A 24,635-nucleotide genomic window follows, 5' to 3' on the forward strand; every position below is an offset into this window, starting at 1 on the left:
GAAGAGTCAGCAGGCAACTCTTCGTTTACGAGATTGAACAGCCATGATGCTTGACGGATTCAAGAGTGCCCTGGATGCTATTCATATTCTTCTCAGATACCGTTGTAGTCAAATAAAGCCTTCATCGACAACAGCGAAGAAATCAAAGTTGCCATTGTCTAAGCTTTGAGGTATGTTATCATCACCGAAGAAAATGAATAGAATCCCGAACCACCTCTTGCAAGATCGATCAATCAATCAAAGCTGCTTTGCTAGCTAAAGCTTACCCGAAATCTTCCCTAAGATCTGGGTTGATTTGCCTGCACGAGTGGAATTACACAAACGAAGGAGCTGATAGCATAGATAGGCTCTTCCCAAATCATAATAATATGATATAGCAGATGCGCATCAGCATCAGAACCGAGATCCTACCTCGTCACTGCCAACATCCAAGGATTGTGTTGTGCAGACAAAAAGTCAATAATCGACACTCAGACAAAAACACAAGAGGAAAGGAAAAAAAAAATGACTCGCTTGGCCAGCCTTAAATGGAGTGTGACAGCTGACTCAGCTAGCCTTCCCCAGGCGGTGAACCGAGTCCGTGCGTTTTTCTGCGGCGCCAAAAATTTCCTGCGGACTCGGAGCTGGTGAAGATTGTTCTTGCAATTGAAAGTTAACCCCGCGACGACATTCGTTTCTGCCTTTGTTTCTAAGTCGACAACCGTTTTCGAACACTCATTCAAGTAAGTTGACTTCGCACTGAGATATTCAAATGCAAAGGTTGGTGCTAACCGCTTGACTCTAGGATGCATCTTATGGTATGTTTGCCAAACTCGTCATGTGCACCACAAGGATTTCTGTTCAGCAGGGAAATTGACTGGTGAAATAGTACACTCTCGGCGAGGATGGCAAGCGCATCTACACCTTGAAGAAGGTCCTCGATGGTCGCACCACCAAGTCGGCCCACCCTGCCAGATTCTCTCCCGATGACAAGTACTCCAGGTGCGTTCGGATCACAGAACCCAAGATGATTGTTCATCTTCACCAAATGCATGCAAAAGTGCTGACTCTGCGTCTCTCGTACAGACACCGTGTCACCCTCAAGAAGAGATACGGTCTGCTTCTCACCCAGCAGCCTGGTATGAGCTCTCCCGAGACCGCACATGCCCCGAGCCCAGCTAATCCCACCTTACAGAGAAGGAGGCTGCTCAGTTGTAATAAGCGAGACGATGAGGCAGTAGTCGCTTGATATACACACAGTGCTTTTGAATCATTTATTGGCGAATGGTGTTATCAATGGTCTTTGAATGGATGATGAAACCCTTTTTTCTCTCTTTCCAGTTTGTGCGGTGCCCGATTCTTTCACTGGTGGGAAAAGTGCTATTTTTGCTACCCATTTATTGGTGATTTAGCTCGGTCCTAATCTACCATTTACTATGAAAAAGGCACTTGTTCCATCTATGTCCATTGCGTAGTGCATCTTAAATGTAGCATGTCTATCCAAGTCATTGAAAGTCAATCACCGTCATAATCCCGTAGCCATCCAGACCCCTGAAAGTAGCCAGAGGATCATCAAACTTTTTGCCAGACGCCAGTCCCAAGTGATGCAAGAAGGAAGAAACAAATAAACGAAACCCCGAACAGGCCATTACCGCTTCCTTGAGTTCACGTTCCTACCAGCTCCGACGCGCACACGACCATGTTTATTACGCTCACCACTCAAAATGCTAGGGAGATAATCCTCGTCCATGAGGTCATGCTCTTTTCGCATTCTGCGGTTCTGCTCCGCAGTGGCGCGACTGAACTCCTTTTGATCCTCTGCGAAGATGAGCTCCGTACCCCAGCCACCCTTTCCACCGCCGCCCTTCCACTTGCCGTTCGAGCTGCCATGGACGGGCTTGGGGACGCTGTAGACGTTTCCTCGGTTATTCCACTGCATGGTCTTTTTGAGATGCATCGTGAACTGCCCGTTTGAGTTCGTCGTGCAAGACACCCGAGTGAGCGTATCCTTGCCACAGCGCGGGCAGAATTGCTTGTTCATGTCCTTGGTGGTAGAAAAGCATGCGTGACAGCGCTTGACGAAGGATTTCAGATGTCGAATACGCTGCAGGGTGGTGGTCGAGAGGAGATTCAGGTTCATCTGGAGAAGAACATTTTGGCACTACATGAATGGTCAGTATATGGGCCTGTTGTCTTGTGCGAAGTACGTACGGCGAAATCAGTGGTCATCGTAGCGACTTGCATGACCTTGGGCTCAGGAGCCGCTGACACAGAACTGGCTTCGTCGCGGGCCTGCCGCTTCTTCAAGTTCGAGGGCGTAATCCAGCCATCGTCATCGTCATCATTCTCATCGGAACCTTCCTCCTCGTCCTCTGCCGGGAGCTCGGCAATTTCTGAGATTACAACTTCTGGTTCGGGTTGCTTCTCGGCATCATGCTGGTCTTCCAGCGTTGCGTCCTTTAGTTCCTCAGCGACAGCGTCAACATCCGTACGCTCTGCTTTCACCTCGGTATCCTTGTTCTCGGGGGCCTGCTCGACCTTCTCTTCAGCAGGCTTGTCGGCTTCCTGCTCAGATTTGCCCTCCTGCGCAACAACAGGAGCGGGCGGCTTGCCATTGACCTGCTTTTGACCTGGTACGCTGCGAAGTCGCCAATCGCCACCATTCCGCTCACACTCGATTTCATAGGCAAGAGCGATAACCTCAAGATCGGTTCGACTAAGCACGGCGCGGTCACCTGTCTTGCGGGCGAACTCGCTAATCACAGCGACACTCTTAGGGCTCGGGGTACGTTGCTTCAGGAAAGGCAGGTAGAGGGTTTCAACACGCTGGCGAGCAGCAGGATCCCGAATTTCGCTCACAACGGAGGGGGTGATGAGGAGTTCTTCGCTTTGGGCGAGAAGGGTTGAGAGCGGCGGGGTATTCTTGAGGATTGGGCCGGCATCGAGCACGATCGTGTGGACGGGCTTGGGAGTTGTGGTGGCAGGGGCAGTTGAGTCCGCCATAATTGCGGTCGGATATAGTTGAGAACCTGAAATTATATCCAAGGCAAAAGTCGCCGGTGGTCCGGGTAACAAGTTTGGAGGCTTCACCTGGCTGCTAAATTGAGGGGGAAAAAGTTGTTGATGTCGGGGGATGGAAAATGAATGCGATGGGATTTTCCCGCTGGGTCTGTGCGTGGCTTATCCTTATCTTAGCGTCTTTTCCCCTACTGTAACTACTCAGTAACTTACTCCTTCCTTCAAGGTTCTCATCTCCCCTTCTTTCTCTATTCTACCACATCTTTCAGTCTGCTTCTCAAAACTTGCCTACTGAGGTAAAGTTATACATCTTCTCTATCTAGAATTGAACCTGCATCATTTGGTTCGAAGTATGTTAGCTCAGTGGAATCTGGACGCATCATATCAACACCATTGATGTCTCGCCGGTTCCCGGTTACGCCGCTGCATCGATTCCAAATCACATGGCAATGACAGGTCAACTCGACCAAACCCTCGACTTGTCATTAAGACAGCTCCAGAAAATATCACATGGCATCTTAGTTGCAAAGCAAGAAACTTAACCACATATTCTTTTTCTGCATGGAAATAAGAAGAGCGCGTCTGCCTCAAAGCAAGAACCACACGAGGTTCTCCAGAATCACGACGATTGCATGCATAGCTCTCTTTCGCACGGAGTTCTCCGACTGAGTAAGGGCCTGTCTGTCTCGTATCCCAAAATGCTCGAAGTCAAAGGAGTCGGCATGACTCGACCCGACTAAGTCCGCACGGCGCGCTCGACGCAAAAGTACCTTTGCTACCGTGGTGGCCATGCTGTGGAGCAAAGTGCAGATGGATGTTACAGTGAGTGGCGAGCTGGAAGAACGGAGACGGAGTTCCAGGGACGGAGTCATGATTGTCTTCTGTTTGGCATGATGGGCTAATGCAGGCTTCCATGATAGACTGCAGGGTGACTGACAGCATTGCAGCTGATGCGCTGACGGGTACGAAGATATTGGTATCTGGTCGGCGCTACTCAGGAACTAGAGACATCATGCAAGCCTTCCATATAGTCTCAGGTTCTATGCAGCCTGAGGCAATGCACAATTGGTCTGGAGCCATACAGCCTCATGCAAAACAAGGTGCTGATGCCGCCAGAGGAATCTTCTGGTCCTCATCGCGAGAGGCTGGATTGCTGGGCTGGGCTTGATTGCGATCTTGCGAAAAATGTCGACCAGCACGATCTTGTCGCATGGCGATGGAGTCTTCACGTGTTTGCCTTGGTTTCACCTCACCATGCCTGGTTCACGCCGACTCCTTTTTAAACCCAGGGCGCGACATTGGCACATCCTGGCATGGTCTCACCTCATGGCGATACATTGCCTAGCGCTGCTGCTCGTCAAGTCGGACATGAATCATCGAAGTACGAAGTAGATATGAGCCCTGCCAACGAGAAAAGTAGTTACTTGGTGTAGACATCGAAATGGAGAGCCAGCCAACCCCTAGCCATCATCACTGCCTGTTGAGCACTAAAATGCATTTAGAGCTCATCGTATCGCCTATCCAGGAGCCTTGAGATTCCATTGAATTATACTATCGACGGACAGAGTTCGGATTTTTCAATACCGACAGACGTGGCGTTCGATGTCGGCTAAGATCACCTGTCTGGCCAATCCAGGAGAAGGAGGCACCGATCAGCCAGTTGATGCGGTTTGAAGTGAGACTATGGCTGCAGTCACGGCTGTGATAGTCACTGCATCTGCCAAACAACATGCTTGTTTCCCTTAAACAAGCATCATTGTGGCCAATTGGCCTGTCTCTCCAACAATCAACAAGTTTTGAAGCCCAACAATGCGATAACAAGAGTGAGTCAACCAGAATCATCTAATGGCGACTGGTAGTATTAGCGCTGGTTGGTTCTTTTCCTGTTCGAAGGCTTAGGCGCATTAGCGGATGTGATCTATCACTTCTTTATTTACCTTCGGCGTTTCAGGCCAATGACCATAATTAATCGATTCAATTAATCAAGCAATCGCACTTCCTCGACCTGCATTATTTTTCATGTCAACTCACGGGTCGCACTGTGCTCCGTACTGCACGGCTACACAGAGACCCATTGCTCGGTACTTTGTTCCCCCATTATCCCCTCTCTCCACCCCCCTGCAGGTCCGTTATTTCATGTGGCTCATCTCCGTGCAGACCCAGAGAAGAGGTAAATGACAGATCGCCACGACCAAGAAGGGGAGAGTCAAGGTATTTGGCAATACGTACGGAGTACCTCAGACAGTCTTTTAGAGAATGGGATCATGGGATTGCTCCACTTTCCCCCCTCTCCCTTTCCAACTGAAGTCTCGCGGGTCACTCGTATCCCTTGCTCTCTGGCACTCATGTTGAGCAGATGTCTAGTCCCTGCCTTGTACGACGGAAGCTAGAAGTGCCCTTGCTAGGGTGAAGAGATGGAGATGCCAACCCCAGGGGAAAGTGTTGGACATTGGGAAGGTGACCGGAGATAATCCCTGCTGCAGCCCTCCTGGGCTCTGCGCCGGGGGGAAAGGGGATTGACAGCTCCGCTCCAATGTCAGGAGAGTAAAACACCCATCCAGGATCCACGATCTGCCTGCATCTGCCATCCCTCCAGATTTCTTGGGTACATGGAGGGTACGCCATGTACCAAAGATCTCTCTCCAGACCTGGGGCCACAGGTACTGTACTGGCGAGGGCGAAGGAAAGTACTGTATTTCATACGCTGTGTACGTATGAGATATGCAAGCATCAAACCATATGCATAGTTCAATCCTCATCTGCGCCCAACCAAAGGGAGGCGGAGAGTCTTGGAATAACTCGTCGATCTATCGCGCAGCTCCACTTTTCGTCTTAATTGACTGGCTCGGGGGATTTGGCATCCATAGACTGTGGATACTGTCATCATTGGTGACACCAGAAGGCTGGAACTGGTCGCTTGGTCCTCTGCTGTGCGTCGGCCCTAAGTGCAGTCTGCGTTGCAGCCAAAATGGTCGATATCACACAGAAAGGCAAACAAATATTCCGCTTCCAACACCAAAGGAGAGCCGGATGGGAAATCAAGGGCCTCTCCACCGACAACTATCTATCGAACTAAAAGTTTAGTGTGGCTGTTCTCCATCATTTGCTTGATTGCCCTCTCCCTTGCTTGCTTGCTTTTTCTGCCTTCTCCTTCTCTGCCACTCCCATGATGTCTTAGCGTCTGCCCGCAGATCCGGAGAAGGATGAGACAAGAGCGAAGATCTACACGGGTATGATGGTGCTGGTCTGTGTTGCATCTCGACCTTCAGACCGTTAATGGGGTCTGCAGGACCAGAACTGTTTATAACCCTACCCTCTCCTCCTTTCCCTGTGAGTAATCCCCCCTCTTTGTGAGATGCCACACACTGCTCGGTCGCTAATCGGGGTCACCTAGACCCCAGGGTTTATATGTATGAACCTCCCCGACTAGCATTACGGAGGCCGTTATACCATTGAGCCATCCATCGTCGATCGTGGGAAGACACGGCACTTACACATTGATGGGACACCAGTCCTGCACGCAACAATGACGGAAACCTACCTCTTTCATGTCAGCCGCTCTGAGGATGCAGCGAATGGATCGTACATGTCCTCTCGAGGAGCTCAAGCGCTGTCTGTCAGTGTTGTTTTCACCACGCTGGCAACCATCTTCGTCAGCGCTCGCATTTATACTCGAAAAACCTTGATGAACCGCATGGAACCCAACGATTGGATGATCTTGATCGCCTTGGTACTGACCCTGCTGGAGTCCTTGCCCGAGTCCCAATCTACCCAAACTCAACTGACAGTTATTCAGGTCCTATCATTTGTCTTCATGGGCTTGTTCATTGTGGAGGCTTTAAATGGGATGGGAATGCGTCAAGTAGACATCCCACCTCTCATTCTCGAGAAGCAAATGAAGGTATGGGCAACATGCTCCCTGGCCCAGTCAATCAGTGGCACTGACTCTTCGGCATCATGGATCTTAGGCCTTCTGGCTTACCATCCCCTTCTATAACGCCGCCTTGCTCTGCGCCAAAGCCTCGATTCTGATGCAGTATTTCCGTGTCTTTCCAACAAGACGGATGCGACGCATCTGCTGGCTCATGATTGCCGTATTGGCTACATACGGAACCTGGGCTGTGCTGAGTGCATTCCTCAACTGCGTCCCCGTGGCCAAGTTCTGGGATCCATCCATCCCGGGGTTCTGTTTGAGCTCGGAGGGCCTGTGGTTCTCCAACGCCTCGATGCATATCAGCACCGACTTGGTCATCCTCATCATCCCGATCCCAGCGTTGGTGGCACTCGAGCTGCCGAAGAAACAGAAGATCGCGCTGATTTCAATCTTCGCAATTGGTGGATTGTGAGTTGGCTGTCCCCGGAGACCCTCGCCGTATCCTCAACGCTAACAACCACAATCTTCAGTGTATGTGTCACCAGCATATGCCGCCTCGTCGCGCTAAAGAAGATCGCCGACTCATCTGATCCCACCTGTAAGTCAGATACCTGCACGGTACCCCGTTCCCCACAAAGAATCAATCAGGTCTAACCAAGACCGTGAACAATAGACGACAACGTCGGCGCAGCCTCCTGGTCCGCCATCGAATGCAACACCGGGATCATCTGCGCCTGCCTCCCGACGCTCCGCCCGCTGGTCTCGCGGATCCTGCCGCATCTCCTGTCGACCCTCAGCGGCGGCCGGCAAGCCTACGGCACGACGCCCTTGTCCGGCGCCCAGGCCCCGACCTACTGGAACGGCACCGGCGCCACCGTCACCACCACCATCACCACCCACCTCGATGACCTCGAGTACGCCCACTGCGCCGGCGACGCCGACCGCTACCTCACGCTGGTGCCCGGCAACGACGTCAACGGCCAGGGCAAGCTCATGGTCCGCGAAACCCATCCCACCGGAGCAGGAGACTTGAAGGAAGCGTTCACCCGCGAGGAGCAGCGAGGAGATAGCTCGTCATCCTCGTCGCCGCCTCGAGCCGGGAATCTGCTAGGATAACAGGCGATGAATCGTAACTGTGCTGGTGCTGATGCTGTGGCTAATTGTGAAGGTGAGATTTAGCGAAGGCGAAAAGAAAAAAGAGCAACGGTCCTTTTTTTATTTCATTTCAGTATATATATCCAGGAAACGATATACCCACTTCTCTCTCTTTTTTGAATATCTGTCACCACAGACTCTGGTGACCTTCTTTTTGCCTTGGCTGTGGTGGTCTCGTTCATTTATTTTTCTTTTTTCTTCTCTTCATATATACCTTTTTGTGTGTCTTTGGCATGATTGAGGCAGTAATGGAATGGATATGAATAATTTTGGTCGAATAGGGAATGAAATAATCTTATATAAATCATAATTTGTGAACAAGTCACTGGGAGTGGCTTGGGGTTTAGATGAGGACCTAGTGCACTCCCGAGGATTTGAGATTGTATAGGCATTAACAAATTGACTATCACAACTCTTAAGGATGAGTCTGTATCTCCCTACTCACGTTCGTATGAAAGTGTAGATCGTGGAGTATACTTCTAGCCTTAATATCATAGTCATGTATGCAATGCAACCCAGCTACATCTCCCCCCTCTCTAACTGAAATATATAGTCTAGACAAAAGCGTATCAGATTCTATTCCTACCGGACCAACCTCATACATCCCGACCCGAATGTTTCTTGAGACGTCGGGTCTATCCGATCTAGAAGGCCGCAAACTCCGCGTCCACCTCCTCGAAGTGATCGAAAAAGCCCTTGAACAGCTTGACGCCCAGACCGGGATCCAGACTGCCCGTGGTGGCGCGGATGCTGTGCATGCTGAGCTGGGGGATGCCCATGTCGATGGCGCGCATGCCGATGCGGGCGCTGGTCATGGGGCCGATGGTGCCGCCGCTGCGGGAGTCGTTGCGGATCTGGAAGACCTGGAGGGTGGCGCCGCACTTGTCGGCGACGCGCTTCATGAAGCCGTGGCTGACGCTGTCGGTGGTCATGTGGCCGTTGGAGTCGGCGGAGACGGCGACGCCGACGTTGAGGCGCGGGGCGTGGTTTTCGAGGTAGACGTTCAGGAAGTTGGGGTTGACGGCGTGGATGACGTCCGAGGAGACGAGGAAGCTGTTGGCGACGGTCTGCGAGAGGAGGTTGGGCCCGTAGGCGGTGGCGGCGGCGGGGTCGGCGAAGGCCTCGGCGATGCGCTCGATGATGCTGGACATGAAGTTGGAGCGCGCGCCCTGGCGCAGCAGGCTGCCGATCTCCTCGTCGTCGAACATGCCGACCATCTTGATCGAGGCCGGCGAGGTGGAGTCCGGCGAGGCCAGGAGCGCCTCCTGCGCCGCGTAGCAGCAGAGCTTGTCGTCGATGCGGCCCGCGAAGATCAGGTCCTTCTCCAGGCCGCCCAGTTGAGCCGGCTGGCTGTCGTAAAGTTCCAGCTCCCACGAGACGATCGTGTGGGGGTCGTGGATCTGGAGCTCGCGCGAGATGACCCGGACGAGTTTCTCGGGCTGCGTCGCGGCGAAGCTGCCGGCTTGGAAGGCGGACGGAGTGTCGGCGGACGTGGAGAAGAGGTCCGAGTTGTCGACGCCGATGATGGGCACCATCTGGGTCTCCTTGTTGAAGGGGCCCTGGCTGGGGGCGCCGAAGTGCGGCGCCAGGGTAGGGACGCGGGCAATGGGCCAGTCGAGCTTCACCAGCTTGGACTCGATCTTTCCGCTGCTGGGGTCGCGCACGAGCACGCGCCCGCCGATCGAGAGGTCCCGATCCCACCAGGTCTCATTCAAGGCCCCTGCGTACGGCGCCACGCCGAGCTGCACGAACCCGGCCTTCGTGGGCAGCTTCGACACCGGCTTCAACTTGGCGGTGAGGGCGTCGATGTGTCCGGCCACGATCGCCACGCCATTGCCGCTCTTGTACTCCTTGCCGACGGAGAAGGCGATGAAGGCGCTGGAGTTCCGCGTGCAGTAGTACTTCCCACCACGCACGAGCTTGTTCGTCCAGGATTCGCGCTCGTGCAGGCGCTTGTACCCTTTGCTTTCGAGCTGGGCGGTGAAGGCATCGACGGCGTGGAAGATGGTCGGGTTCGCGGTCATGAAATCACAATACGGCTGGGAGTATGCACTCGGATCGAAGGAGGCGGTGGAAGGAGGTGATACCGTGGTTGCTCGCGTGGGATAGACATGGTCGGGGAGCGGGCTGGTCTGGGAGGCTGGGCGATGGGCCAGAGCGGCTTCTCGAAGCTCAATGAAGCTTTTCTTGGCCATTGTGCAGTGAAGAGGATGGATTCGGGCTGAAAGTGTGTCTTGAGATGTAGAGAATAGGCACAGATATTGGGATGAGAGAATAGAGAAGGGATAATTGCAGATGGGGGTGGGAGAGTTGAGGAGTGAGGTGAGGAGTGAGGAGTGAGGAGAGGCTTGGAGAGCGAGACACGGAGAGAAAGGCGGAGCTCCGGTGGATCAATCAGTCAGCTGGGGAAGTCAGTTGGAGATGACGATCGTGATCGTCCCTCGGCTCTCCTTCTCTCCTCTTGTATCCTGGTATCCTTGTATCCTCCATCATCTTCTCTAATACAGTCATCTTCTCAATGTGACTGCTGTCTGAATCAGACATCATGGCCATCATCCATCTATCGTTCTGAGTGCAATGCACGTATCTTATTGCCTTGTTTACAGTCATTATCCGCTCTAATCAGCTATCTTTCTTATCCGGAAACAGCCTTCACGATAAGCGATCCATGATGTCTAATCGCTGGAACCTACATAACAATTCCAGTTCACATTGCCATCCTGACATTCCTCTGTAATGGCCGGTCCAGTTGCCGATGCCATCACCTGCTCGTCGCGCACAATCATGATCTTCACGGGTCCTGTTTCTCCATCGAAGGGAACCGAGCAGTGATGAACGCCCGCCCCCGAGGCTTGTACGATATTGGGCGTTCCATCCCCAATCTGTATGTGAATTTCGCTCGGGCTCCCCACAATCACGCTGACAAACACCCGATCCTGGGATACCTCGCCCGGGTGCAATTCCTCTTGGCCCACCCCCGGGTTGTTGCCGGTCGTCCCATTGGTACTGCCGGCATGACTAGGGTTCGTACGATACCAGTACACAATCTTATCCGCAAAGGACAAGTGAGGTCGGGGTTGGTTGGGATCAACCACGCCGCCGTTCCGGTAGGCGTCAATGTAGTGGGGCAAAAGTGCCCTCCATGCGTCGTGAGGGTGTCCAAAACAATAGCGACCGGCTCCATCGGGTACCCCGGCCTCGTGGATGGGCCCGATATAGTGTGCTTCGCCGTAGTCGTTCCAGCTAATGATCTGTGATCAATGAGGTTATTTGTTGTCGAAGAAGGAGGGTTTAGAATAGACCCATACCTGAACCCAAGCTGGCTGCAATCTCATCACCTGCTCCCACCGGTAGTGCCAGAGATCATCGCCGCGCCACAGCCAATTCTTGTCCCACTGAGGCAAGTTCGTGTAGAACCAAGGTGAAACGGGCATCATGTACGGCCGACCATCCAAGGACTGGATCCAATGTTCATCGTTGGCGGTGTTCTTCTGTTCGGCGCCTACGGGCCATGCATCCCAGCTGAAAGCACCATCAACAATATCGAGGTAGTTGGTGATGGCGGCAGCGCCGCAGTCGGGCCAGCTAGGGACGAAGAAACAATTCGTGGCGCGCTTGATGTCGACCCAGTCTCCGGCGCTTGAGACTCCGATAAAGGTGGAAACCAGTGGCCTTCCTTGATAGAAATACTGGGGGCTGCGGTGTGCGAAGGTGTTGATGGTGTGAATGACACGGTCCACTGGCCATGGCCCCCCCGACCCATAGTCGAAGGAAAGGAATAGGGTAAAATTCCCGACTCTTTCAGCCGCACTGTACGCATTTTCCAGGACCTGGTCGGTGTAACTATCCTGGGGGGCGATGTTGAGCGCGAAGCCATCAATATGGCACTTTTGGGCCTCGATTATATCCGACTCCCATTGTTCAGGGGTCATGGCAGCCGCGCATCCCACCTAGAGTACCGTTAGCTGAGTACTTACTAGTCGTTATCCACACTGAAGATCTTACGATAAAATGCGCAAACACTGTCTGTGGCCCAGTTCTGGCGACCGCAGGGCTTGCTCCTAGTAGCAACGGAATTGAGTCACTAATCAGCAAGACGGCTTTCCGCAAGCGAGAGGTCGTCCACCCGCCGGAATTAAATAAACCAACCTGGAGGGAAAGTCGGGACGCTCTCTTGTGTCGGCCAATGACCATCTGGCTGGTTCGAAGGAGGACTGTAGGGCTGAGGAGAAGCAGGTGGTGTTCCATACTTCTCTTTGACATGTTGGTGGACGCGATCCAGGAAATCCCCGAATCGTCCCATAGTGGCGGGGGTAGTGTTGGTGTTGATGTATGTTTGTTCTCAAGAGCGAAGCTGACACCCGACCAGCGTGTGCAGTTGCAACTTCATTGATTGTGATAGAGAACAAGATCCCGCGGTCGGCAGTCTCTATCGTCGAGATATTGTGTTTTTTTTTTTTTTTATTTGTGTATGGAAGCCAAGATTCGGGGCCAGTTGATCCGAGGTTGTCTTGACTGTGGGGGGGCAAAGGCTGGTGCCTAAGATGGTGGAAACAATATTGGTGTATGTACTGTATACAGCAAGAGTCCTTTCTACCACCGGTGGATAGTACGTATAGCTTCACAACACAGCAATGATAAACATAACAAGGGTCTGACGTGCGGGGTTCGGTGTTCCTCCCTTGGTTCTGTTCCACCTTTACCAGAAGCCTTGTCATCAGAGGACCCGTACTTGCACCTATCTAAGCACTTATTTAGATCTGTCTAGAAGCCGACTATACGGCTTCATAGGCTACTAAAATGGCTGCTTAAGGGTTTCAACAGCAGTATTCAACGGCCTCTTCATACAGCTCTTCAAGCACCTTGTGAAGCACCTTGTTACGCACCCGATAAGTATCTAATTAGGTATCTAGATCTATTGATCCAGACCCACGTGACCCACGGCCTGAATCGGCAGCTTGGGGGGGGGATTAGTTACCTTTGCTATCTGGTAAATTAAAGTGTGATTCTCGTGACCACAACTTTATATACCTAGTAGCAGTACTCCAGTCCCTTATTCTGGCACAATCATTTAGCCCACCAGCGTTTGTCTCCCTTGCTCAGGCCCCCAGAGATTTCCAAGTTGCAAAGCTAGTAGCGCATTGCAAAACACAGTTCGATTTGTGCAACTGTATTGGATTGGACAATGCCAGATCTGTCATCAATGTCATCAGGGTGACCGAATGCGATGTGCGGGGGAAGTTCGTGATAAAATGACGTCATGACGGCTCTTCCCCAAATAGCTACCCTACGGTGAGTATTGTCATGGATTACTCCTCATGCAAACGGTACGAGAATCCTAGATAGAGCTATCCAAAAGTCTGCAAGGCTAAACCACGAAGAGCTAGGAGAGAGATGTCATGTTATACGCTTTGGAAATAATCCCATGGAACAGGGTTCACGAGAAATTGAAACATGACGACCTCACTGTGATGTCAGCCGCAGGCGGCGAACTCGGCTGGACTGGACCATTTATTTATCTATCTATTGAGCCTTACGACTAAGTCGGACCATGATGTGACTTCATGACTCTCTGCACTACTGACTTGCTGACTACATATTACTGATCATCTGAGCTGGAACATCCATAATCGACTCACAACAATAATGGCAGCGACATCCCAGGCTGCTAATTTAGTCGAGAAGGCGGTTGGGCACAGCGGCAATGCCACTGTTACCACAGATGTGAGCAACTACGCCAAGGGCGGGTATGGCCAGGAGACCGGGGAGAAGATCAAGGCTACCATCTGGCAGGGGAAAAACTCCGTCGAGGTGGTGGAAATGCCCAAGCCAAGAGTTATCGATGAAGGGGACGTGATTGTCAAGGTCACCGGTAGCACGATTTGTGGAAGCGATCTCCACCTGTATCATGGTATGGTCCAGTTCCGAAATTGTTATGCCAAGTAATCAAACTGCGAAGTAGTTCTGACTCGGTGCATCACAGGTGTCATTCCTCAACTCGAAAAAGGCGACGTGCTCGGCCACGAATTCTGCGGTGTGGTGGACAGCGTCGGACCGGGAGCAAAGAATGTCAAGGTCGGAGATAGAGTCGTAGCAGCTTTCCCCATTGCCTGCGGCCAATGCACCAACTGCAAGAAACAACTGACCTCCGCCTGTGAACGGACCAACGAAAACACCCTCACCAATGCCCTGTATGGGAAGCGCACTTCAGGTAAGTCTTCCGGACCAGGACCTCTCAGTATTGTAAAGGACAGCTTGTTAACCAAACTCGGTACAGGTATGTTCGGCTACAGCCATTTCACGGGTGGCTTCGCTGGAGGCCAAGCCGAATATGTCCGTGTGCCATATGGCGATCAGAACCTGCTAGCACTTCCCGATGATGTCCCTGATGAGAAGGGTTTGTATCTCTCCGACGTTCTGTCCACATCGTATCACTGTGTGGTCGACACCGGAGTCGACAAGGGCGATGTGGTTGCCATCTGGGGTGCAGGGCCGATTGGCCAAATGGTGGCCAACTTTAGTTTTCTGCAGGGCGCCAGCCGAGTGATCCTCATTGACGGTGGCGATGCAGCGTGGCGCTTGGACTTTGTCAAGACTAAATTGCCCAAGGTGGAAACGATCGATTTCACTAAGCTGCCTCGTGGTGAATCCATCACCTCCCAGTTGAAGAAGGTGGTCCCCGGCGGGCCCGATGTGGCGTTGGAATGTGCGTCGGGAGAATTCGCAAAGGGATGGGCGCACTACTTCGAGGTTCTCCTGGGATTGGAGACTGACACCTCGGAGATGTTGAACGAGATGATCACTTCCGTCCGGCCATTTGGACGGGTTGGCGTTACCGGGGTTTACTCTGGCTTTGTAAGTCTCACCACAGGTCTAACGTGAAAGCAAGCGCGTTGCTGATTGATGGACCACATTTTAGACCAACCACTTCAATATTGGTGCCTTGATGCAGACTGGCATCCGCTTGATCGGCAACGGTCAAGCTCCCGTGCACCGATACTGGAAGCATCTCCTGGAGCTCATCCGCAAGGGGGAGATCAACCCCTTGGACATGGTCACGCATCGAGTACGTCTAGAAGACATGTCCAGACTGTACGAACTATTCAATAGTCGCGAGGGTGGTATTCAGAAGGCGTTTGTCGTGACCAAGAATTCTTTCCCCCCTGCCGAAGGAGCGCCCGCTCTGGTTGAGCTGTGATATGCTTTAGGACGTTCACCGAGACGTTTTGACGGCTTTCATGTTTATTGTCCTCAGATTGATGGTGTATGACCCCAAACTGTATACTGTAATGTGCAAATGAAATTTGATCCGCATGCATACGACGATCTGCCTAAAGAAGGAGAAATTTCGGACAAAGGCCGGGAATCGCGAAGCGTCGAGCGAGGCGAGCATCGGGGGATTCTGAGTGACTCACCAACCAGTCTTGCTTGCTGGAAGGCTTGACTGCTCTACGAACCTGACTTGCTACTGTGTACGTCTGGATGCCGCTAACGAGAGTAAGTTACTGGCTCCTAGTTTTCATAGAGAGGGCCTTCTCAACACGTATGTACATTTTCTACACATGGATATAAAGATGTGCCCGATCCCCTGCACATGGCCACGCTGATCTGGTTCCTTGAGACTTCTGACGACAAGCCTAAAGGAAGCCGAGTCAAATCGGCCCGTTTTCGCCCTCGTCCTTCCGTTCTTCGGCATTTGAGGTCGAACTGGACTCGGGGGACGACTGGAGACGCATGCAAGGGCTCTGATTGATAAGAAAAAGAACTTTTCTACCGACCCTCTTCCCCTCTCTGCCAAAATGTCGCAACCATCACTCTTCACTGAACTAGACCGAACTAGGTTAAGAAAAGGAGTTCTCGAGTCTGATCATTGACGGTTCTGGTTGGTGCATGACGAGTCTATGACACATTTCACACCGGGGATTGGCTGGGATTCCCGAAACGGGAAAAGTGGGATCAGATAAGATCAGGCGACGGAGGGAAAACTCCTGCCGAGGCTGTTTTCACTCTTGGGTCTGTGACTCCTTGCACGTTCCAAGGGTGACCTTGCGAGCTTCATTACTAACAGTATTCTCATCAGTCCCCATTTCCCCTCTGGCTAATCAATCCGCACTTTAGGAATGGAGTAACCTGGCCCGAACTGTTTCCGGCCCAAGCTCGGCTCCTGCGCCGAAGTTCAGCGTTCTTATGTGTCAGAGCTCGTTGCACCAAATGGCGAGCATGGAATTTGGTTTTGCCCCCTGCCATATGCTAAAACGCTTGGCAAGGAAAAAGGATTATCTCTTTCCCCATCCCGCATGTCCGCGCTCATCGCGGATAAAACTCTAGCAGAATCCATTGACCAACAGGATCGTAACCCAGGGGGAAGAAAAAGGACCCATGTACCCACACGGGTGGTCTTGGGAAGAGGAGGAAATTTCTTTCTTTACCATGGGTAGTGAGCGAGTCATGAAAATCATGACTCTTTCACTGAGGCATACTGTACAGTACACAGTAGCGTCTCCGGTCTGAGAATGGAACTAGTCGTAGTAGACAGAGTAGAAGAACATAACTCATCTTTGAGCTCCTAGATTACGCTTCTACCAATCGTGATCGCAAATAACAAGATCAAGGGTGTTTCTTCATCAGCCCTACTGAGAGAAAATCAATGCTAGGCTCAGCATGATACGAGCTGGATGGAGGGCTGGAGCATACCCTAAACCCCAAGTTCGAACCGGCCGGCAGGGAATTATTGATTGATAACCCGCAGTCTACCACGGGACGGACGAATGAGGGCGGGCAGCGAGTGGGGATTCCACTGAAACTCCGAAGTCGGTGAAAGCGCACGATAATCTAATCTGATCCGATCGTTCATTTTTCCCTCTCTGTTTTCCCCCTCCTTCTTTCCTTTCCCTTCCTCCATTTCTTCTCAGCTTCTTCTTCCTCGGTCGCTTTTGGTGTCTGTCTTCCCTCCTCTTCCCCCTCCTCCTTGTTCTCCTCACCCTAAGCCTACTTGCCTCGTTTTCCTTCCACTCCTTCCCTGCCATAATCACTCTGCTGTCAATTTATCTATACAGGGTCAATTGCTGTCCCATCCTCTCCAATCCTTCGGTTTGCAACCAGCAACTCCGTTGTCTCGCTTACCGGCTGAGGGGGCGCACTTCCGCTCTTCCGGCCGATGCGATCCAGTGACACCACCACAATCACCACCACTACTACTACTACTACTACTACTACTACTACTACTACTACTACTACTACTACTACCACCACCGCCTTTCGTTCTGCCGGTTAGCCCGCCCGCCTTTCTTCCATTCTTCTCCGAACACCTCCTCACCAGTTAACTGAATCACCCAAACCACCCATCCCCATCTCCACCTCCCACCTCGGACCACCATCTCCGTCTTCACCCATGATATGTCCACTGATCATACTGCAGGCTTCCTCTAAATCACTAGAGGATTTTTCATTACCATGGCCAGTCCGATTGCTCTCTCGATAGCCCCTGGTCCGGGTCCAGCGCCGCTGGCTCCCGCACTGGCCGCCAAGCCAGCCATCTCCCCGTCTCCTGGTCCGGGCACACCCGGCTCCGTCACCTCCAAGGAATGGGTGATTCCTCCTCGCCCCAAACCTGGTCGCAAGCCAGCCACAGATACTCCTCCCACCAAACGCAAGGCCCAGAATCGAGCCGCCCAGAGAGCGTTCCGCGAACGTCGAGCCGCCCGCGTCAACGAGCTCGAGGATCAGATTAAGAAAATCGAAGATGAGCACGAGATACATATCGCTGCCTTCAAGGACCAGATTGCAAGCCTGTCCAGCGATGTCGAGCATTGTCGAAATGAGATGGCTTGGTGGCGCGACCGATGCCATGCCTTGGAGAAGGAGGTTTCTGTCGAACGGAGTGCGAAGGAGACCCTGGTACGAGAGTTCCGGACAACTCTCACCGACAAGAGCTCCGACAAGGCTCCTCTGACCCGAATTGCTGCGAGAAACCCTACCGAAGACCGAGCGGCCAGTGATCGCGGGTTGCCGACCGGCAGATCTGCTGCCGTGGTTGAAGAATCACGGGAGGAGGTTCCGTTGGGCTGTGGAGATTGCTCCTCTGTCCACTGTCAGTGTATTGAAGATGCTTTTGCCATTCCTGGAGTCGAGACTCGGTCTTCGCTGGGCAAGCGGCCAGGCAGTCCTAGTCTGACACGACCCGAACCGGAGATCAAACCGGAGCCCGAGGAAATGGAGATCGACTTCACCACGCGGTTCGCCGCACCGCACACTATTCAAGACGACCATAGCACTTCCGTCTCGTCGCCAGCTGTAGACCCCTGCGGGTTCTGCCAGGACGGAACACCGTGTATCTGCGCCGAGATGGCGGCCCAGGAGGAAGAGCGTCGGAGGAACTCATTTGAGAACAATCGACTGGCGCCCATTCAGAACCTGTCTCAATTCACACCACCCCCATCAGAAGGCGACGTTCGGTCCGACGTCACGCTACCCCCAATCAGCCAAGCCACAAATCCGTGTGCCAATGGGCCGGGAACATGCGCTCAATGTCAGTCCGATCCACGCCGGACCCTTTTTTGCAAGACGCTGGCGGCCTCCCGCTCCGCCAGCGCTGCCTCCTCCGGTTGCTGCGGCGGTAAGGGCGCCGATGGCGGGTGCTGCATGTCTCGCGGTGGCAACCCTCCCCAGCCCGCTGCCAGTTCGCGTCGCTCCAACACTCCCTCCCTAACCCTCTCCTGTGCCGATGCCTTTACCACCCTCTCCCGGCATCCTAATTTCTCTCGAGCAAGTGACGACATCTCCGCCTGGCTTCCCAAACTCCACACCCTCCCCAAACCCCAAGAGGTAGCTCCGCCCGGCTCCCGAGCGGCCCTCGAAGTCGAGGCTGCCAGCGTCATGGGCGTCTTGCGATACTTTGATCGACGGTTCGCCGATAAATAGATGACGGGCGAACCTTCTCTCTTCACTTGTCTGCACTTGTCTTTTATTCTCAGTGATACCCAACACCCGATTCATGAACGTTTGAGTTTGTATTATACAAGACTATACACTCCTGAACCCCATCCCCCCTCTCTGTCTCCCTCCATCCTTCTCCCTAACCAATCTCTCCCCCTGGTGTGTCCCTTCCCTCCCGCCTCCCTCCCACTTCATCCTCGCCAGTCTACAACTTTAATGTAACTCATTCAACCCATGACTCTTTACTTCTTATAAATGGGTACACTTTTCCCCTTCTCCCCCTCCTCCTCCTCCTCCTCCGCCTCCGCCTCCTTCTACCCCCGGTTATTAAATCCCTTTTATGGGTCTTCCTGCCCAAACGACCCCATCATCCTTCCCATTCCTCTTTCCAGTCTTCCCCACCCTATGATTGGAAATGAAATCCGATCTCAAAAGCAAAAGTCAATCTACCTGCAACCATCACTCCTGAAATTTACGATGTGCTATACAATGCTACGCTAGGCTAGGCTAGGCTATGATTCTCTCACGAACCCCGGAAAAAAACCAACCAAAACAAAACAAAACTCTTCCACGCAACCAAGTGGTGTTTCCCCAACGCGTGGTCAAAGCCAAAGCGTCTAATGAGTCTAGATGGTTTGAAATGAAATGAACTGGCGTTTTTATGTTGTTATTTGCTGAGGTGTTCATGCTTATACGTATGTGTATGACTGTTATGTGTTGCTCGTCTCTACCGGGCTTGTCCTTGCTCCACTCCGCTCCGGTTTGGGATAGATAAGATATCCTGGAAAGCGCGTCTTGGGATAATGTCCGAGGTTCAATGGATATCTTTCTCCGATCACTCAACAGGGCGCACGTGTCACAGTTCAAGCCTAGAGTTCATTTATAGCTTTGGGCAATGAATGGGGTATTATCATGTGGATCATGTGCCTTGCTTGACTATATCTATACTAGATCCCACCTTCCACGTAAAGCAAAACCCAACCAACGCCGTCCGTCCTTACTCCGAATCCACCGCTACATTAAAGACAGGAGACAAGTTGACAGAAAGAAAGAAAGCCCGATCCGAGAAGCAAGTGATGGAGAGATAAAAATACATTCCGTTGCGGCGTTAGATAGTATACTGATATTTAAAAAGTACACAAGACATCGTTCCACTGGTAGATGAAGGAAGGAGCGGAGGGTAGGAGAGTCGGAAGAGGGGAAGGAGAAGTTGAGATGGTATAATAAAAAAGTGGTCAAATATGGTGTGCAGGGAGAAGAAACGTCGTTAAGGTGTTTTTACAGATCGTCGCCCTAATGCATGAGCGATGATGCGGGGTGGGGGTCATTGACTTCTTCTGCTTCACCTAGAAGAAATCGTATTAAGATGAAGTTGTTGGAAGCTCGTCGAGATGTTGGCTAGCTTGGCTTAGCTGGAATATTGCGACTCTGCTTCGTCGTCCTCATGTCCTGCAGTATTCTGGAGGGTTTCAGCCCACTGTGTGGGATTATCGGCCGAGTCGGGAAGGGCACGGGCAAGGGCTTCCAAGGGCTTTGACTCTGCTCTTAACATCCGACGATGCTAATTTGATCCTGTAGGTGGTTTAGAATCGACCTCCGCTCATCCTAGCATCGTCGTCGCCGGCCACGCCGACCGTGCCAAGTAGGTTGGCGCCCCAGATGCCAGCGATTCCCCACATGCCGATGCGCCAGCCTCGGTAGAGACCTTGAATTCCCTGACCCTGCCGTTTGCGCTGAGTGACGGGCTTCTTGAGCAACTGGCGCGCCCGCTCAACTTCCGGTGTGGCTTGCACTCCCTCCTCGTAGACAATTCCCCACATAGTGCCCACAATACCCCGGTAGGTCTGGGGGGTCGGGACGATAGTCTCGATTTCCGGGGTCTGTTCCTCGTCCGCGGAGGTTTCAGCACGTACTGAACGACTTGATTGCTGGCGGATGCTGGGGGAAGTGAATGTTGCAATTTGGGCGCGGCGGAGTACAGTCTCGAGCGGGAACCGGACCGCCAATTCCAGACCGGAGCTCAGGAAGGTGAACAGGCTCCAGATGGACGGATTGAGCACGGGGTCGAGAGACAGATACGATTTGAGAATTAATGGAGTCGTGTTGGTGATGAAGTTGGGCAGACTGGAGTGGAGGACGGTGATGGGCACCAAGTGGGACGGAATGGTGCAGTTGGGAGTCGGAATTTGGCGGATAGCTCGTAGCAGGGAGCGCGGGCCATGCGTAGCCGGCGTCAAGATAAGGAACGTTCGCGCGGTATCAATCGGGGAGAGAAGCATTGCCGACAATGAGGAGGAGATGAAGGACAAGAGTAGGGTCGCCACCGGGGAGGTCGACGTCAGGATGTCGGCTGTCATCGAGGAAGTCACATCTTCTTCCGGCAAGCCGACAATTGCAGAGAGCAAGCTGCGGATGAATGTATTCAGGGTGGGCAGGAGAAGGGAGTAGATGAAGGTGGCATTGGTCGCCTTCCAGGGCGAGGTCGGGCCACTGGTAGTCCAAAGTTGCGAAAGGACATCCATGAGCGAGCTCGGGTTCTTAATAGTGAGGGCATGTCTTGATGAGGTCGTGGAGGGAATGTAACCGCTTCGATCGGTGATATGGCGATGGTGAGGCTTGCGGGATCGGGGCGCGGAGGGGGAGGCTGCGGCAGGTGCTGCGGAAGTAAAATAACTGCTTTCGTCATCCGACGACAAGGAGTCCTAGAGCTTGAAGATGAGCTTCCGATTCTTGGAAAGAGCTGCCGGAACATACGTCTTCGTCGTAGGAATCAATATGGCCCCCGGAACCCGATGCTCGGCGATCATGCATAGCCCATTGGCCGTCTGTCGCATCGCCGGGCGCAACATAGGCCTGCAGGATGGTTTTGGCGACATCGAACGGCTGTGAGGTCAGGACACTGGTGTAGCGCCAGAGAGCTTGGTCCAGGGCATCACGAATCCAACTGGAGACTGAGGGAGAGCTTTCGAGGTAGTCGGCATAATCGATATCGGGCAGCAGATCGCGTGCGGAACCGCCAAAGACTTGGGTGGCTGAGGATGACGCATCTGGAGGGGACGCAGCATGGCCGGTGTCCAACCCCAAAGACGGGGGGAAATAATAGGGGCGGAGGGGGTTGGGCCCTTCCAGAGGAGAGGACATGATAGATAAAAGGAGAAGCTGGAAGATGAGTAGAGAAGGAACGGTGTGGAAAAGAAAGGAGAGTTTGGGGGAGGGAAGGGGGTGTGTGTGTGGTGCGTGGAGGAGTTATAGTAAGTTAGTGAGTAGTAGGAGGAATTGAAGAGAAAAGAGAGTTAAGGTAAGGTCGGTTTGGAAGCCGAACCTCCAGCTCAAAGAGGCAAAGCCGGCGAATGACAAGCCGCGGATTTCCCGCTGGTGTTTTTCGGGGTTTTCCACTTTTCCTCCATTCTCCGCCATTATTGAATTCAATTCGATTCATTCGATTCGGTTGCATTCATTCATTTATTGATTCAGCTCCCTTCCACTCCTCTGTGTTTCCTCTACTTCTTCTGACACCCCCACCCTTCCATCACACAAGCATTCGCCATGTCTTTCTTGAGAGAAGCCGGACTTAACCTGCGCCATGTTCTGCCTCGGGCTGGCGAGAGCGTTGTTCGCGCCCCCTCTTCACAGTTCCTCGCCAACCGATTCCCCCTTAAGTCCTCGCGATCAGTGAGCTCTGGCTGTGCTTCCCTGTCGTCTCGGCGATCTCCAGTGACCCCGCGCATTCAGAACCAGCGCATGTTCGAGCGTCGGAGCTTCTCCGTCACCGCCGGAGTACAGCACGGTCACATCACGCCTCCCAAGCCTGGAGAGGAGTGAGTCACTTCCCCCCCTCTCTCTCCATAATTCACAACCCTCGATAAAAAGCATTGCAAAGTTTTAATTGTTCGCGCAGGATCAACATCTCTTTCATCGACAAGGACGGCGCAAAGTACGACTTCCAGGTCTCTGAGGGCGATAACTTGTTGGATATTGCACAGGCCAATGACCTGGAGATGGAAGGTTCGAATGACATTAAATATTATATATGATTGATCAGCAGACTGACGGGACTGGAACACAATAGGTGCCTGTGGCGGATCGTGTGCCTGCTCGACCTGCCATGTCATCGTCGAAGATTCCGACATGTTCGACAAGATGGAAGAGCCATCGGACGACGAGAACGACATGCTTGATCTGGCCTTTGGCTTGACGGAAACCTCCCGCCTGGGCTGTCAGGTCATCATGACCAAGGAGCTCGATGGCCTCGTGGTTCGGTTGCCGTCCATGACTCGGAACCTGCAGGCAAGCGACTTCGAGCCGAAGCACTAATTAATACAAGCGTGATGGAAGTGGTTTTGGACTAGATAATGATGTACGATATGTCTAGCGTCTATACGGGGGCGGTTATGTCTGGGGTGGCAAGGGAACATGTTTCCATTGGGTATTTCCGATCTCCATTCAACATTTTGCGGCACGAAAGTTTGTAAATAGAGCATATCACTTTTAATGAAAAAAGAGTTGATCAAAACAGAAAGAATAGGAACGTAAGAGTAGTCCCAACCCCCAAAAACGCCATGAATATGCCAGGTATACACACACGTTAAAAGCAACTTCCTTCACCATCACTCAAGCCTCTTCGATCTGCAACGGCTTGCCCTTCTTTCCGCTAATCAGGTCCAAGAATCCCTGCTTGCTGACTTCGTTCACAGCCTTCTCGCGCTCGCCCATACCAACTGTGCCCTTCTTCCGCTCCGCCTTGGCTGCTTCCTCTCCACGGACCTGAGCGGCGCGGACAGCATTGAACAGCTTCACCACACCACGCTGGGCGATCTTGCGCAACCGCTTCTCCTCCTCGGCCACTGCGCCAGCCTGCCCACGCTCCAATCCCATCACGTCGCGGATACGGCCACGATCCAACTCCTCCTTCTTCTCCGCGCGCATCTTAGCCCGCGCCTGGCGATCTAGCTTCTCTTCCGCCACTTGAGTACTCTTCTGGGCGGCATCTCTGCTGCGAGACAGCACCGGGTCCTCGCGCATCGAGGAAGGGAGCTTGGTTGCCAAAATCTTGGCCATGGAGGTCGAGAACGCAGTAGGGTCATGACGCTTAGGAACCGCCCGACCGCCTGCCGTTGAGGTGGGGTTGGAGGCATCGGACTCTGCACCCACGTCGAACTCATCGTCCTCCACTTCTTCCGAGTCGTCAGCATCCGAGTCGGATTCCATATCTTCGTCGTCGGAGCTTTCCTCTTGTTTTTTCTTCAGCTGCTTCTTGGGGAGAGCCTTCTTGGTCGACTCGCCGATAGACCGGGTCTGCTTCTTGGGTTGCTTCACAGCTTCCTCCTCGGCGTCGGAGTCGGCCAAACTGACGGCTTGGAAATCGGTGGGTTCGTCGTCATCATCTTCGGAGCTGCTGTGGTATGCGCGCTGCTTGCGGAACTTTTTCTGGGGACGGGATGCGATCGAGTCGAGGACTTTGCGCTTCTTGACGTAGGGGGCCATGGTGAGAGAATTGACACCGTAATGTCGGTCTCTCCTCTGTATAATATTTGGAAGACTGTGGTGGAGGTTGGGATTAAAATCGGTCAGGTTTCTTTCTTTTCTGTCGGTTTTCCGGGAAATTTTTGGAGGGTTAGCGGGCGGTGAGATGCAACGAGGCGGTGATTGGTGGGGTAGGCTCTCCGCATCGCGT

The 24,635-nt window shown here is 52.8% G+C and overlaps 10 protein-coding genes across 10 annotated transcripts; 6 read left to right on the forward strand and 4 right to left on the reverse strand.

Moving 5' to 3' along the window:
• Window positions 1-785: 785 nt before the first annotated feature.
• BO82DRAFT_405206 (H/ACA ribonucleoprotein complex subunit NOP10) lies at window positions 786-1,197 on the forward strand (the record flags this gene model as incomplete). The annotated part of the gene is made up of 4 exons (XM_025639474.1): window positions 786-797; window positions 869-981; window positions 1,066-1,118; window positions 1,175-1,197. 4 exons carry the CDS (start codon window positions 786-788, stop codon window positions 1,195-1,197), a joined length of 201 nt encoding a protein of 66 aa, XP_025488754.1.
• Window positions 1,198-1,419: 222 nt separating this feature from the next.
• Window positions 1,420-2,982, reverse strand: BO82DRAFT_342514 (rRNA-binding endoribonuclease; the record flags this gene model as incomplete). The annotated part of the gene is made up of 2 exons (XM_025633584.1): window positions 1,420-2,140; window positions 2,191-2,982. The coding sequence occupies 2 exons, from the start codon at window positions 2,980-2,982 to the stop codon at window positions 1,628-1,630; spliced, it is 1,305 nt and encodes a 434-aa protein (XP_025488755.1). The 3' UTR covers window positions 1,420-1,627.
• A 1,028-nt stretch (window positions 2,983-4,010) lies between these two features.
• Window positions 4,011-4,469, forward strand: BO82DRAFT_155544 (uncharacterized protein). Its single transcript, XM_025630199.1, has 2 exons — window positions 4,011-4,065; window positions 4,114-4,469. Exon 2 carries the CDS (start codon window positions 4,183-4,185, stop codon window positions 4,387-4,389), a length of 207 nt encoding a protein of 68 aa, XP_025488756.1. The 5' UTR covers window positions 4,011-4,065; window positions 4,114-4,182; the 3' UTR covers window positions 4,390-4,469.
• Window positions 4,470-6,347: 1,878 nt separating this feature from the next.
• BO82DRAFT_357275 (uncharacterized protein) lies at window positions 6,348-8,312 on the forward strand. Its single transcript, XM_025635976.1, has 5 exons — window positions 6,348-6,727; window positions 6,794-6,898; window positions 6,966-7,339; window positions 7,402-7,469; window positions 7,545-8,312. Exons 1-5 carry the CDS (start codon window positions 6,524-6,526, stop codon window positions 7,985-7,987), a joined length of 1,194 nt encoding a protein of 397 aa, XP_025488757.1. The 5' UTR covers window positions 6,348-6,523; the 3' UTR covers window positions 7,988-8,312.
• Window positions 8,313-8,359: 47 nt separating this feature from the next.
• On the reverse strand, window positions 8,360-12,331 carry BO82DRAFT_385835 (uncharacterized protein; the record flags this gene model as incomplete). The annotated part of the gene is made up of 5 exons (XM_025638209.1): window positions 8,360-10,212; window positions 10,738-11,277; window positions 11,335-11,976; window positions 12,032-12,087; window positions 12,176-12,331. Coding segments are annotated over 5 exons (2,936 nt in total), but the record flags the coding sequence as incomplete, so codon positions are not given.
• Window positions 12,332-13,672: 1,341 nt separating this feature from the next.
• On the forward strand, window positions 13,673-15,224 carry BO82DRAFT_291160 (zinc-dependent alcohol dehydrogenase; the record flags this gene model as incomplete). The annotated part of the gene is made up of 4 exons (XM_025631714.1): window positions 13,673-13,937; window positions 14,010-14,237; window positions 14,304-14,881; window positions 14,946-15,224. The coding sequence occupies 4 exons, from the start codon at window positions 13,673-13,675 to the stop codon at window positions 15,222-15,224; spliced, it is 1,350 nt and encodes a 449-aa protein (XP_025488759.1).
• Window positions 15,225-17,277: 2,053 nt separating this feature from the next.
• hapX (bZIP transcription factor HapX) lies at window positions 17,278-19,081 on the forward strand. The gene has a single exon (XM_025630200.1). The coding sequence runs from the start codon at window positions 17,480-17,482 to the stop codon at window positions 18,944-18,946; it is 1,467 nt and encodes a 488-aa protein (XP_025488760.1). The 5' UTR covers window positions 17,278-17,479; the 3' UTR covers window positions 18,947-19,081.
• A 1,463-nt stretch (window positions 19,082-20,544) lies between these two features.
• On the reverse strand, window positions 20,545-22,102 carry BO82DRAFT_291034 (mitofusin complex protein UGO1; the record flags this gene model as incomplete). The annotated part of the gene is made up of 2 exons (XM_025631712.1): window positions 20,545-21,663; window positions 21,716-22,102. The coding sequence occupies 2 exons, from the start codon at window positions 22,100-22,102 to the stop codon at window positions 20,545-20,547; spliced, it is 1,506 nt and encodes a 501-aa protein (XP_025488761.1).
• Window positions 22,103-22,371: 269 nt separating this feature from the next.
• On the forward strand, window positions 22,372-23,475 carry BO82DRAFT_357282 (ferredoxin family 2Fe-2S iron-sulfur cluster binding protein). Its single transcript, XM_025635977.1, has 3 exons — window positions 22,372-22,779; window positions 22,860-22,966; window positions 23,031-23,475. Exons 1-3 carry the CDS (start codon window positions 22,508-22,510, stop codon window positions 23,273-23,275), a joined length of 624 nt encoding a protein of 207 aa, XP_025488762.1. The 5' UTR covers window positions 22,372-22,507; the 3' UTR covers window positions 23,276-23,475.
• On the reverse strand, window positions 23,366-24,532 carry BO82DRAFT_357283 (rRNA-processing protein RRP15). The gene has a single exon (XM_025635978.1). The coding sequence runs from the start codon at window positions 24,443-24,445 to the stop codon at window positions 23,573-23,575; it is 873 nt and encodes a 290-aa protein (XP_025488763.1). The 5' UTR covers window positions 24,446-24,532; the 3' UTR covers window positions 23,366-23,572.
• Between the last annotated feature and the right edge of the window lie 103 nt (window positions 24,533-24,635).

This window comes from Aspergillus uvarum (assembly GCF_003184745.1).
Source record: "Aspergillus uvarum CBS 121591 unplaced genomic scaffold BO82scaffold_55, whole genome shotgun sequence".
Lineage (NCBI taxonomy): Eukaryota > Fungi > Ascomycota > Eurotiomycetes > Eurotiales > Aspergillaceae > Aspergillus > Aspergillus uvarum.